General features: G+C 36.5%; 1 protein-coding gene across 2 annotated transcripts; it reads right to left on the bottom strand.

The window, feature by feature from the left end:
* Nucleotides 1-317: 317 nt before the first annotated feature.
* On the bottom strand, nt 318-7,324 carry LOC134792540 (venom allergen 3-like). 2 transcript variants are annotated; one of them, XM_063763807.1, is made up of 8 exons: nt 7,113-7,324; nt 6,385-6,534; nt 5,841-5,937; nt 5,268-5,382; nt 4,794-4,878; nt 3,494-3,650; nt 1,595-1,671; nt 318-1,289 (listed from the first exon to the last, which is right to left on the bottom strand). In XM_063763807.1, exons 1-8 carry the CDS (start codon nt 7,236-7,238, stop codon nt 1,011-1,013), a joined length of 1,086 nt encoding a protein of 361 aa, XP_063619877.1. In that variant the 5' UTR covers nt 7,239-7,324; the 3' UTR covers nt 318-1,010. The 2 variants fall into 2 exon arrangements, with proteins under 2 accessions (XP_063619877.1, XP_063619876.1); XM_063763806.1 differs by lacking the exons at nt 318-1,289; nt 1,595-1,671 and adding an exon at nt 2,577-3,025.
* Nucleotides 7,325-15,403: the final 8,079 nt, after the last annotated feature.

The raw sequence follows: 15,403 nt of genomic DNA on the forward strand, positions 1-15,403 counted from the left end.
GAAAGTCGTGCGTGTGATGCGCCAATCACCAAGACGATCGTCAAGGTCGCATCAAAACCAGTTCAAAACTATAACACATTGTTAAAGTAGAATCAATAACTTCTTGGACTGTCTGAAATTCTGAATGACCAATGGTCATTGACCATTCCGACTTTTTTAGTCAGACACAACACAGACGTTTCTACATGTTTCAAATGATATAATAAAACAAATCAAAGATAATAAACACGAGCTTTAAAAAAATATAGCAAATACAAATACAGATTATAAATAATACAACGAATTACAAAACTTAAAGTCACAATACATCACTGACAAATATAGGTTATTTCAACTAGGTGCACAGCTATAAAACAGAATTAAACAATTACAGAATTATTAGGATTTGAAAAAATCAACGTACTTTATGTAAGCGTTAAGGGGCATTCCACAAAAAGGTCTACTTTGTCGGAGTATGGAAGGTACCTTAATAGCCTTCAGAAATCTGTATTACATACCGTTCAATTGAAAGCTAAGCTAAAGCTATCAAACATTATCATGCCTAACATCGGCTTCTTTAGCTTTAGCGTTATCCGAAGTGTCAAAAAGTTGGGTAAGGTGCCCAACAATTTCCTGGAATGCCCCTAAATCGATTTTAAGATGTTTATCATAAACGGTAAGAAGATTGATGAACGAAATACAAACGTCACAAATGGAAAGTTGATTAAAGTACATTAAAGCAATCACATTTAATAGATGGATAGATGCTCCATAGGGGGACACATATATCTAATTCTTCGAAATGTTGTTCAGAAAAATTGATAGGAGTCCAACCAGGCTGTTTTCATGCTTCGTGCTTAATCAAGATGGCCTATGGCCTATGGAATATGTATTTGTTACTTCCAATCAATGCAAACTTAGCTTGAATCATTATTGTATTTATGTCATCGGTATCTATGAGCCTTCGTTGCTTAAAAATAAAGGATATTTAAGTTTTGATTTACCGTGGTTGGACTCTACTTCATTTAAGTTTACAAACTGTTTGAAACTAAGAACCCTAACACCAAAACTACTGAACTAAGGGTGGTATTTGATGCATCGCTTCGTTTGAAAATGTTTTCATAGCTTTTTATCAACGGAGCGTATTTGGTCAATATAGACATGATTGGAGCTGAGTCGGGCGTGCCGATTTCTTTCAAGTTTTGGGCTTGGGCTAGCTCTTTCGGAAGCTCTTTTTGTGATCTTGGTTCATTCTCTCTTCGCTCTTGTGTATCTTTAGATTCTTGTGGTTGACGTAAATCTCGGCGAACCTAAAATTATGTACGTAGCTAAAGTCAAGTAGAATAAAGTATCAATCTATACTAACAATTAAAACAGGTGCTCCAGAATTGACAGCTTGAGTGACAGATTACAAAAAAAATCTAATCCATAGCGTAATGGTACAATCCCATTGAGAATGAAGTCGTTTTCCACATAAAATAAAAGTCGGTCGGTGGACAATAATTTTAATTGCACACTTTGTTTTGAAACATGATATTTTGTGCGATAAAATGACATTATTCTATAAAATAAAATGTGATTGGAATGATCGGATAAATATCGTTTTATAGTTTACCTTACTGGAAACTGGCGGAAATGCGAGAGCTTTCTCCATGTTTTCCAATGCCTCTTCCAGTTCTCGAGCCGTTTCAGCTGGAAAAAAGAAAACATTAAATATTTACGAAAAATAAACATCTTAGTAACAGTTACCACAGTCACATTTTACAAAAATTTTATAGCAATCACTTTTTAACTTCTTGTAATTTTTTTTTTGCAACAAATTTTTTTTGCAAGCATCAACCTTTTTAAATGATTGCTCAGAAAGTTCTCCTGTACCTTCCAGTGGGTACTTTATCAGCCAAATAAATAGAACGTCGTTTATATTTGCTCGAACATGATTCTTAGTTTCTTTCTTAGTCTTATTATGGACATCAACAACAGGCTTCATCAATTGTTTACAAATACCACGTTCATATATTTTTTACTTACGGTCTGATGGATTCTGGTCAGTTTTTTCACTTAAATCTAGCAGTCTTTTAAGGATATCATTTTGAACATAGGGAGTCGTCCCTTGAACGTCTGTGTCTGGGTAAACAGCGACATTATTTATTTCACTGTCATTTGAATAAATAGCTATTTTTGATTCTGAAGTGTATGTTGAAGTCATTGAGCTTCTTTTTGATATTATAGTTTCTGTGACGCGTTCTGTAATTCAAATTATTGATTTCATTTAATTTGTATTTTATCAGTTTTAATATCTGACACATTATTTTCACTGGAATTATAAGTGAGGTGGCAATATTTATTAACTGTTTTGCTATCAACATTACATTGTAATATGACAAAAAAACATACGGACCGATTACAACTGATGGTGTTGCAGTTGCTACGCTGCTTTCTATCACAGTTGCAATATAATCCCGTTCATTTCTCTCTTCAATGTCGTCAAGATCGTAATCATTGTAAATATTATCTTCTTTGACAGGTGAATTAGCTGTTCCATCTGCAACAATGGAGTTTTCATCAGTATTATCATATTCAATATTTTACAGACACATATGATTCATTCATCATTACTGGGACTTACTTTCAGTATCCTTGTTTACTACATTGAGCTCCTCTATGATATATGATTTCGGTCTTCCAACTGTACTAAATATTTTTTTGGTTACTCGTGCTTTAGTTGATTCGTTTACTATTTTTGTTGTTACATTATCGTAGCTATAATCAGTTATCGTACTATCGTCAGTAACATTTATCATGTCTTCCTTATAATCTGGAATGTCGGCTTCAACTCTGTCATTCTTTTCTGTGAAATCATGTTGATGCGGCTGCTCAGTTGGATTATTTATACTTGCTGCCACCATTTTTGTCAAATATATTTGGTCCAAGCTGCCATGATAGTTCAAAGAATCATTTTTCTCTATTTCCAGGATTGTATCCAACACTAACTGTTGCTTTAATACTGTTGTATTACTGGCGTCATACGTAAAAGTCGCGTCGTGATCTATAAATAATTTTATTTTTGTATAATTTCTAGATGCTGCTCAGAATCTTTGTCTACATTTAACCTTCTTCAATATTGTAGGTATAGTTAAGTTATGATCTTGATTTTGTGTGTACCTAAGTATTATCGTTCCAGAGATTTGCCTCAAGTCGGTATGATACAAACAAAATTAGTAAGATAGTGAGCATAACCCGTATTTCATATTAAGGAGTGGCTGCAGGCCGGGTACTTATAGCCACGTATCACGTGCCATATTTCCTAGGAGGCCTTCACGTCTGCGATACTTTTTATATATATTTCTAATGACTCGCAAAAGACCAACGATCAAGTCAAACTGATGAGGGGTTCTCGGGACCATCTTACGGCCTGTATATAGCTGAACTGAATGGACGCACATCAGCCCCAGTAGTCCACAGCTGGCCTCAAAAACTCGAAGCAGTCTAGTAGGTACCTATAACCAGAACTCACGGAAGGTACAAAGTCCAGAAAACACCGGGTCAGGTCCCGAACGAGCCGGGCAGGCGGATGCAGGCGTTCCTGGGATCCACATCGGTCCCTCCGGTCCGCGCGGTGCGAAGTTGCACACCAGCCGTGTTACTGTACGAAGACGTCCGTTTTGCTCTATCTGCACTCACAAAAAAAAATCAGGTGACAACTAACTCACTAATTACTTATTACTAAAAAATAATTCAACTAAAATCAACTTTATTATCGTACCTACCAAAGACATATGTAACTTCGTATAAGACGAATAAAGTCTAAGGAAAAAACGTGCCTCGGAATTCAAGCAAAAGTCATTCTCGAATAGATGGCGCACACACCTTTAGCCTATCCTCGGCTAGATGGCGTGACGACACCGTTTCATATTTAACAATTTTAACACATAGATATCAGTGAATGAACATGGATCAAAATGATATAAAAATAATAAAATCATTTATCCATATATATACAATTTTTGATAACTTTATACGTTTTCATTTTGAGTTTTAGTCGTGTGTCGATAGATGGCAGTAAATTTACAGTGACTACAAAATTTACAATGACAGGACCCCTCTATACTATCTATTCTTTTTGTACCTACTAATACGGTTCACTATGGCCAGAGATATATATAACTCCGTATAAGATAAATAAAGTCTAAGAAAAAAACGTGCCTCGGACGGCCAAGGAAAAGTCATTCTCGAATAGATGGCGCCATTACCTTTGGCCTATTCGCGGCTAGATGGCGTTAACGACACCGTTTGGTATTTAACAATTTTAACACATATCAGTGAAAGAACATGGGTCAGTATGGAACAATAAAAATTAAGAATCATTTATCCGTAAACATATTTTGATTATTTTATACATTTTCAATTTTATTTTAAGTTTTAATCGTGTGTCGATAGATGGCAGTAAATGTACCGTGACTACAAAATTGACAATGACAGGACCCATACCCAGGAGTATAGAGATACTATCTATTCTTTTTGCTATGGCTATGAACTTGTGGTAGTAATTAGTGAGTTTTGGTTGTCACCTGACAATATGTTGTATTTGATGTGATCGTCTGCTTCTGATGATGACATGGTAGATGACCATCGAGCTGGGGATTGTCGGAAGACTGTTGGGGGCATGATCAGCTAACAGTATAAAAGTTCAGGAACTTCTACCGCGAACTTCGAAGAGTGATAAAGACCGGATGATACAAAAACACTGTCGAAGATCTCGGTAGATCCTCAGTCAGTGCTCTGCGTCTGCGCTCACTAATTTTAGTAAAACTTACCATAAATCGGCTTCTAGCGCAGCCAACTAAGTACGTGTGTGCCCATAACATTTGCGCGAAGTCCATTGGATAGTTCTTGTCATCCCTAGTCAAACAAAAGATGGTTCAGAAAATTCTTCTGTGCAACAAAAAAAATGATACTTATAATGTTTGAAAATTGTATGTAAAGTGTAACGAGTTGCATACCTATTAGGTACTTCTGTAAAGCTTCAAAAATCAGTGTTATCCTCCTGGGTGATATAACCAACATCAGAAAGGCCACTAATGGGATATCGTATCGTTTGAATACCTAACCGTCTAACCTGAATATTCGCTACTTGCAAAACCAAATTTAGCAGCTGAGACTCATCACCACGTCCCATAATGCCCACTGCTTCCAGCTTCCTCAGACTCCGAACGGTAGTACTATTACCTAGTTATTCTGTGCTCCGAATCCACAAATATTGTGTGCTGTAGTGCCTGTAGTTGACTTACGTGGGGATGGTATTCTGCCGGCCCTGCAAGTACCACATGTCGACCATGGTCTCAGGTCGGAGGCCGGGCGCTTCGCCCACCACTGACGCCACGCACTGACCTACTGTTATTGAAACTGGAAAGTAAGATTAGAGTCATATTCATATATTATGTGAATGTAAGTATGTGTTAATGTTAATGCACTATCCCATCACACAATTTTAAACGTTTATTATATAATATAGGTATATATTTATATTATATTATTAGCCCGTTATAGTGGCCTCTGCCCTTGATTTTCACAACTCCCGTTGTAGTGCTTTATATTTAATGTTATAAAAACATATCATTAATGCGAAAGTTTAGATTTTGCACTGGGCGTACCTGGGAAGACCGACTGGCGGCCGCCCGGTAGGTGACCGCTGGGGAGACAGTATGGAAGCGGATCTGCGTCAGCTTCAAGCTGATAATTGGGAGGAAACGGCGCAGGATCGGGAAAAGCGGCGTGCTCTCGTTTCGAAGACCAAGAGCCTCTTTGGGTCGCTGAGCCATATTAGTTAGTTGCACTCACTACACACAAGGAAGCAAACTTACAAAGATCCCTGCACATATCATGTCCCTCTGGAAAGCTAGGCGGGTTGCATTGATCTGCCCATACCTGCGCCTCTCGCGCTAACTCTTCGACCCACCGCTACAAAAGATGGAATTAAAAGATCAGTATTGGTTAGTTTTCATGGGGAAAGTGGAGGCCCATAGTGATTATAAATTAACAGTGGACCTTTTTCTGACTAACGACAGCAATTGCTTCAAAGCAGAAAGTGACCGTGATGGCAATTACTCCATTCCACCACGACAGACTTTCACGTTCCAAAAAGTGACATCATATTTTATTTTACCTCCTCTTCTCTCTTTGGTCGGTCCCTCATGTCAGAGGATCGCGGTCAGTATCAGGGTTGCATCTGGAGCGGATGATCTGTATCCACCGATTTCTGTCCAATGCGTCTCTGACGACCGTGTAGAAAGCAGAGGATGACGAGATTTTACCTCCACAATATTACATGTTTACTTCCATACATAGGATTATCGCAGGACTAGACGTTATTAATCTGCTAGTTTGAGCGTGTCATACCAAACCTACCAGTTTAAGCATATTGCTAGCTGCAGGCAGTTGTAATTTGCCTAGAGCTGCCTCATTACGACGACGGTTCATACGACCAATCAAACGCGTCTTCTCCTCGCCCGAGAGACGGTCGTCTATGTAACCGGTACATTTGGGACCTGGACCCTCCTGTAGGTAAAGGATTATTGATTACGTATAAAATATGCTTATTGGTTAATTGTCTTCCAGGAGCAGGGTGGCTTTGTGGATGATGGCCCATATTTTGATTCAATAATAGTAAATAACTGGCTCTCTGGTTGGCTGTGCTGGAGACAGGGCTATAACCGCGAAAATCGAAGTTCGCAAATTGCGGGCATGTTTCTCTGTCACTCTAATAACGCCTTAATTTGAGTAAAGGAGGAAGATGCCGGTGGTGTATACCCTCAGATACCTAATATACACAATTATGTGAGGCACAGGAGCCAGTATCGAAGGATAAAATAATGTGTCGACTATTTAATTATAATCGTGATATATTTTAAGTCCAATTTAGACAAATCTTTGAAAATGTACAGGACGCATTATGCGGCGAGACTAGAAACGCTTGCCCTCTTTAACATAAATATATTTAATATAATTAAGGGTACTTCGTGTACTGCACTGCAGCTAAAGCAAAGAAACCTGCAGAAGAGAAATGGCATCTCTTTCGCTGATTGCTTATATTTGGCTTCAGATGCAATCTCATCGTGAGCGAGCGAAATACTCACGGTGTACTGACAAAACGTGTGAGCATTAGACATCCCACACATCGCAGCCCCACAATAGTTGACCGACGCGCCGGAACAACAGATGAAAAGAGCAGCCAAAACAGCCGCTAGCCCGATCGCTAACATCTCATTCTAGACATGATGTGCAGAAATTTTAATGTAGATGTTTGTTTGGTAAGCTGAAATTAGACAAATGTCAGTTTGGGCCGGGCATAGTTCAAAGGGTAGTATAGGTAATAAGCATAGTTTGAGCAAGAGTCAGAGCAAAAAGTTCTATCTACAATCTGTCCTCTATTTGCTGATGTGGCTGAGGTTGGGCTGAGGTCTTGCTGAGGTGAGGCCATTTACACTGTCATTATTTAGTGTTAAGTGTTAAGTGCGAGTGCTACTGTACTAAACTAACAAATGTATGAATTCGCTTGTGGAAATCGAGACTGATGTATTATATTATGCATAGGTTCGAGGAAGCAACAGAGGAGCAACAGGTGTAAGCGTTATTGCGATCTCGTTCCACCGTTACTTTTTACACTGTGGCTACATCCCGTACCTACGTAGATAGCTCGGCCAGACCAGGCCAACAGCTCTCGCGAAAATGTGTGAACGAACGTACAAGACCGATTTGTACTTGGTCGGTACCTTTGCCATCCGCTTTAGGTCTTATTGCAGCCTAATAATGTAAATTTTACAGAAACGGATTATTGATCATGCAGAGTATTATTTTGACTGAACATTATTATTAGCGCCCTTTATTCCTATCACACTATCAGTATTACCATCCGTTACTCGGATATTGACGAAGTAATAACATAAATATTAAAGCATATCGCATATAAAATTTAAACGATTTGTTGACGCTTGATAATATTCTGATAATATTAACCATCTGTTTCTTTGCATCTGTATCAAGGCTTATCCAGACTAGTAAATTTTTCACCAATCAGATTAAATTGCCCGATCGAATCAGGACGTGCGGACGCAAACTCCAATTAGGCTCACTGAGTTCAACCGCCGATAAAGAGGATATAACCAACGGAGACGCCATGTCTAAAATTTTCGGTACAAAATAGTCTGCCGTTTTTTGCGGGGGAGGGGCACATCAAATGTATAGGTACGTCATGTCAGATAAACGTAAGTCCATACATATGGTTGACATGTGGTTGACCATTGGCCGCCTATTTTCGACAGAGGGGAACGCCTGTTAATGGCGGCTCCATGCCGATAATGACCGATATTACCGATAAAATGAGGTGCGGACGCAAGAATACCAATTTGTGACGCCAGTATTTACGAAAATACTGAGGTCACCAGAACGATCTGAGGCATTTTTTCAATTTAGAGGGCTCTAATATCACCATAAATCTAAAATTGGTGATTAAATTGGAGATTGACGCCAATTTTATTTCTGATCAAATCGGTCGATTTGATCATCCCGTTTGGATACCGCTTCATGATTTACTGAAAGTGCATGAATCTAGTATTAAACTGGATTGGGCATGAGTGGTGGGGATAACTGACAGAACGGGATAGTCTTACGTATCTTTCAGTAGGAGTAGCCGAGAAAGCGCTATGTTTGTCCTTATCACAGTCTCACATATTTTTTGTTCCCCACCATTTTTTTAGTATGGATAATGGTGGGCAACAAATAAATTCGACCAATCACAGTGTCGCATTTGCGTATGTTTTGTCCCTCACGGAGGCACGCGTATACCACTTCTATACGATCCTACCTTCTATGTGAAAGCAGGAAGTTATATATTAAGCGGGAGCGAGCTGTCACTTTTTTTGTCATACTAAATTGAACCTTATCACCGAGCCAGAAAGTTGTTCGTACCAGACTAGAGAAAACGGTCCACATGAGATAGAAAAACCAGAGCCCCGTGTCTCACTCGCACATGTTGCCAATGTAAAAAAGATACCATTGTGGCAGTATTTATATCAATATACTGTACCTTAACCCTCTGCTAACTAATCTACTTTAATAGAACTCAACCAGAATTGATTATAGATTAAGAAAAATAGATTAATTTGGCCATGTGATCGTCTAGTGAAATTAATACGTTGTGAACCTTAGTACCCATCGTCTTTTATGTGCAGACTGATTAGATTTGGATTTAATATATTACCCCTAAAATACCTTACGTAATTGTAAATATTGCTACTATATTTCCATATTATAACACTATCGTATGAAAAATAAAATCATATGAAGAATAAATAATAAATTATATTTTTTAGAATTTATCTCCTACCGAGCCCTACCGCGACCAGTTACCATGAACAGTAGTATAAGCCCTTGTTGTTTGTAATTATATTTTCCTTTTATATCCATTCGCTAACCTAGCTAGCTAAAGGAAAATATTTATATGTAAATGATGCAAATATTAATACGTACAAACATACTTTATCTACTGTCACGCCTCGGATGAAGACGGGTCTCTAAACTAAATAATACCTATTTTATTTTGTTTTGTTTTTAATAGATATTCCTAAGCACTATGTAATATTTACTTTTATCTGCGTTTCGGAACATATTTACAGACAAGAAGAAACGCCATGAAACTCATCTGAATATTCTTACTATAAATGTATAGGTGAACCAGGATCTATTGAGGGTGCGCCATGATACGGAAATTTGTTGGTACTAATTTCTAGCAATGGCAACAACTTTAATAATAGACAACATCTACCCTCTATGATAGTTGTCAATATTGACAATGTAAACATTGCTTTGTCTAGTTTCGTGTGAATTATTATTAGACTGCAATAATCATGCCGAAAGTTTTAGATTTTACAGAGAAAAAGTTGTAAACGGTGTATATAGTTATTTATTGAAAAAAAAACGTGCGGGAGAGAAATATCTTCCATTAGAAAACATAACAAAATTACCACCTGAATTGACGGGTAAGTTTCAAACTTATGGACAAATGTCACTATAGTCAGGTCGTCACGATTTGGTTGATGTCTTGTAATAATTTGATTTGTGTATTAGGTGTATCGCATGCATCGGTATCACGGATTGCTAGCGAAGGGCGTAAGGGCGGAATTAAACGACCAAACCTAAAAAAAAGAAAACAAAAAAAGAAAATAGATTTGGATGATTTTGATTTATGTGTCATACGTCGTAAAATTCACGAATTTTATAGCGTAAAAACCGAAGAAATATCCAAACATCAAACTTCGCACTTATTAAAGTTGTCGGAATAAAACAAAAATCATCTGCCAATTTCCATTGTCCCCACTATACAAATTGTTGCTATATAAAATTCAAAACGAGCGCCCTCTTGACAGTACTCCCAAAGTTCTGGTTTACCTGGAATACTGAAGCAATCGTCTATTAAACATGATTTAATACCCTTAGTTACCCCGATATAGAAAAACTCAAATTGTCACTAGTGAACTGCTTCGCCTGTCACTAGCTCCCTATAACAAAATTATTTAGTATGTCCTCATATAACTTTGTTCCCCTATCTCACCCAATATAATAATGTATTTCCTTTAAATCATATCTAATGTACGAACCTCAGTACTGTAACCCATCCATATGCTACTGAAACTAGACTTTAATTTTATTCTGTATTTTAAAACAGTTAACACTCGAATGATTTTAACACTGTGTGTAACCAAAATATATGTGAGAGAATAAATAATAATAAAGAAAGAAATAATAAATAACCCTAACACCCAAATAATGACTCTACCCTAACTCTACCCCAATGTCCCTGTTCTAATGTGTAAATCTAGAGGCGAACCTCTATCTTTACAGGGAGGAGTGTGTGTGAGAGGGACCCTAATTTAAGCTGTAAACGTTCGGCCGACAAAACCGAGGTATTGCAAACCCTAGTGTCTGTGTGATTGCCTCCCTCCGCAGTGTAGGCCGTAGCCAAGGATACTGACGAATAAGGCGCCCTATTCCAAATATAAAATGTGAATATATAAATATATATAACAAGAGCACGCTTCTTCAATTACCAACAGATTTCAGTGAGTAAAGATTACTCTTAATGATCCACACGTGAGATCCTCACATCCCTCTGTCAGACCTTGAAGAGAACGTAAGAGGTATAATCGTCACCTGTGTAGGTAAAAACGTTGACGCCAGGCCCCTCTCGCGACCTGGACCTAACACTCTACTGGATTCCCGGAAAAGCCTGCTTATCACCGCTAGGTTAGGCGTTTTCGGTTGATTGACCGTGCAATCAGACACTAATCTGGCTCTAAAACACAAAAAAAAACACCAAAACACACGTAAGTATTTACACTGAACTAACAATTGAACAGTCTGACAAAAAGCAGCGTAGTAGCTACGTAAAGTCAAACATCCAATCGTTAAAATAACACCTTTGTTTTAACGTGCGAGCCAGAGATCGTGACAATCCGACGGACAAAAATAGAATAATCAGTTCCCAGCTTGGCGTGGGGGTATTTATAACCATAAAAGACATTAACGAAACGCGTTTGACGCATTTGACGCGTTAGACGCACTTCGATATAAGATCTTTGTTATTTATTTCCTTTAAACTCGAGTACCAAACTTGAGTAGTTTTGGCAAAGAGATGTGATTCCCATAAGACAAGCAAAGCCAAAAGAAACCCCGTGCCTCGGAAATCAAGACAAAGCTACTCTCTAACAGATGGCGCCACTCCCCTGATATTTAACAATTCTAACGCACATCAATGTAAAAAAACACGGATCAAAGCACATGGCGATCCAAAATTAATAAAAATCATTTATGTCTATATGTAAATATATATGTTTTATTGATATTCTTATACATTTTCATCTTTAGCTTCAATACTGCGTCAACAGGTGGCAGCATAACCTTCGCGACTACAAAATTCACCGACAGTAATTCTCTATACACATTCCATTCTCTTTGGTTTCAGCGAATCACTTTTTCTGATTAATGGCCCACTATGAAACTTGACTCTGTTAAGTTTTTTGTTTGTTGTTTCGGATTTCTCGTGAGAATGTTTTGCTTTTATTTAAAATTAATTTACTGAATGCATACATTATAGTTACTTACATGTATTTATTTTAATTAACATTTGTACATAATAAATGATGTTTTAAAGTTTATGAAAATATTTTCGATTGATCAGCTGGGTCAATCATTATTTATGTTGACTAGATCAGCTAGTGCGTCTAGTTACAATACTACTGAAAGTAATTACCTTCTTATACTATTTTAGTGCTATATTCCGATTACAGTTCTGATATCTTTTAAGTAATTTGTTAATTATTATGAAGTCAATATTATTAACTGATTAAACCAAGCATGTGTACAACAAAAAAAACATTAAATTGAATATGGTAGAAATTGTAGTAACTTTGAATATTAATTGGTAACCCCAACTTGATGAGATATTTTTCGTGTACACACACACACACACACACACGTGTACATACAAGAAAACATTGTCAAACTCATTAGGGTGACTATGATATCGGTACGATTTGGATCGGTCTTACTTTTAATTGTTATTACGTACTTAATGTAAAAATAAGTTTACCTAAATAGTATACTAATAAATAAATAAAGATATACTTATTTCGGCATGTTTAATTATTCAATTCATGTAATGAGAGCTATCCACTCACTTGCTTTTGGTAACTGTAGCTACCAGCTGTCACCCTTATTTTAGTATAATAATAGAGGTCACTGAAAAATATCAAGCATGTGAGTGGCTATATAATTGCCAAAAATTAAATCCAAAGTCCTTAGACATTACAGACTCATATTTATACTTACATAATATTTAATTACTGAAACGTTAATTCTAACTATTTATATATATGTAATCGATTCTATAGACGGTCAAGCAGATCTTGTCAGTAGAAAAAGGCGGCAAATTTGAAAAATGTAGGCGCGACGGGATATCGTCTCATAGAAAATTTGAATTTCGCGCCTTTTTCTACTGACAAGATCTGCTTGACCGTCTATATATAGGTTGGACACATATTTCCGTCAGTATACAAAGGCGGCAAATTTTAAAATTTTGTTGCAATCACAGATCTACGATGACGCTTACGCTTAAAGAATAGCTTAAGTATGCAAAAGGGAAGTCATCACGTATATGAACACACCATGAGTATAATATTGATAGTGATAGGTAAGGTAAAGGGCCCCTGTTTCGGCAGGTTAAGGCTCTTGAGAGTGAGTTGAGAGTTTGTATATTTTTTTAAATATTACTAAGCATATCATTACCTTGAAAGCTTTTGAATAAGTTATATTAGTTCTTTGTTGATAATTTAATGTATAAACTGTAGGGTTTTAGTTGAAACTTTATTTTATATGAATTTTGTCGCGAACCTCTTATTTGGCTCCCATTTCGTGATACAAATATTGTTTCGGCATAAAGTTTTCTTAGAGTAATTGGTGATAATTTGCTGATAGTCATTTATATTTAACGGTCTTACCTACTTACGAATAATTGTATGGTCAAATTAAAAATAATATTTAAAAAAAATAATAATTTGAGAGCTAGCTTAAAGTTTTTTGTACTCGTCGTCTTTAATGGTTGAATTAAGACTTTGTAAACCATATGGGTACTTTAATACGTGATTAAGAGCCAAACTATTTAAATAAATAAAATAAAAATTACAAATAAAAATAAATTAAAAGATAAAAATTATTTACAAAAAATAATTTACTATCTTATACGTTAAATATAAACATACACAAAAATAAATCAAATAAATTGAATAATAAATAAAATTGTGCTAGTAGTTAATATGAGAATATACGTGGAATATACCTTAATTTTTTTAACTCGGGTCACATTCAAACTCGTTTTATGAGAATTCTAGTGAAAAAAACATATACCGAATTTCGCTCATACGAAACTTCATGAAATACATTAATTGTTTACTAAGTTATTTTTTTAATTATCTTCGTTGTTATATTTAAAAACAAGCACTCAAAATGTATCTAGAAAATCCTTGATTCGTTAGTGGCACGAAATAGGAGACACACGAAAAATAAAATGACCGCTATTTCGTGAGTCGATTTATTGCAATTTTAAGTTATTTCTATGCATATATTCAATCTTTTTTCTTATCAAATCAATTACTAAGGAACCCACAGAAACACTCCCAAAAACTTTTATTCGAATGGGTTTAGCTTTTCCTTCCTATAAGCTTAACAAGTGAGAGCGCGCACCTTACGCCTAAAAAAAGTGCACGCATTACAACACAGCTGTTCGCGGCCCTCTGACAGTTTCGACCGTCGTATTACTCTCAGTTTAATTACTAAAATATAGGTTATTACTTTATTGAAGAGATTAAATAATACAGATTTTTTTCATATGTATAATTAGAATAAAAAATAATTGAATTCCTTATTATTTGCGCCAGAAACAAAACTAACGAAATAACGTACTAACACGAACTTGGGGCCGTTTACCTTATTTTGTTAAATTATGAGGAGCATAAATAGTGTAAGATGCCGGTTTACACAGTTAAATGTAAGTTTTTATTTCGTTGTGTGCTAATATTTTATTATTTTAGTCAATAATCAAGATAATTTCGTGTATAAACATAAATTGTTACGCTACGCTACGCTAGAGCTTGACAAAATGACTACTATCGATAACTAGTCGGTATAGTATTAATATAAAGTTATTTGCGATACAAGTGTTCAAAGTAGGAATTAAATTCGTAACGAGTGGTGATAAATTAAAACACGACCGAAGGCAGTGCTTTTAATCGACACGATTTGCGAATTACCTAGTACAACGTTTTACCCCACCCTTCATATCTGTCTCGCTCTCTCTTATAGCTGTGTTTTTAATGGACGTACGGCGGACCACCTTCCTCACAATCGACCATGATCGCGATTCAATACGCCCATCCCATCTGTAACAGCTTTTATAACGACTAAATTAAGTAAGGTTGTGTGAAGCGTTTTACAGAAGAGAAAAAAACTATATCCATCTCTTTTCTGGGGCAATTATACTAGCATAGGGAAAATACAGTATGATTCTCTCTGATTATGCACGAATGAGAAAAGATCCTGGCCAAACTATACATTCCATCTTATGCTAATATCCCACATTCATATGACTTATGGTCACCCTAATTAGAAAGAGATGAAGGGCTCAGGTTTGACCTCTCACGTGGACACACTTTTTGGCCAGTGTACACTATCCAGTTTACTCTCTACGTCCGTGTGTGAAAGTGTAATACGGACGGACCAAAGATCAGAGGGGCTACCGCGAAAACCGATATTCGCAAATTGCGGGGATCTTTCTCTTTTACTCCAAGGAAGGCGTAATAAGAGTGACAGAGAAAAA

The sequence above is a fragment of the Cydia splendana genome, chromosome 7 (assembly GCF_910591565.1).
Source record: "Cydia splendana chromosome 7, ilCydSple1.2, whole genome shotgun sequence".
NCBI classification, from domain to species: Eukaryota; Metazoa; Arthropoda; class Insecta; order Lepidoptera; family Tortricidae; genus Cydia; species Cydia splendana.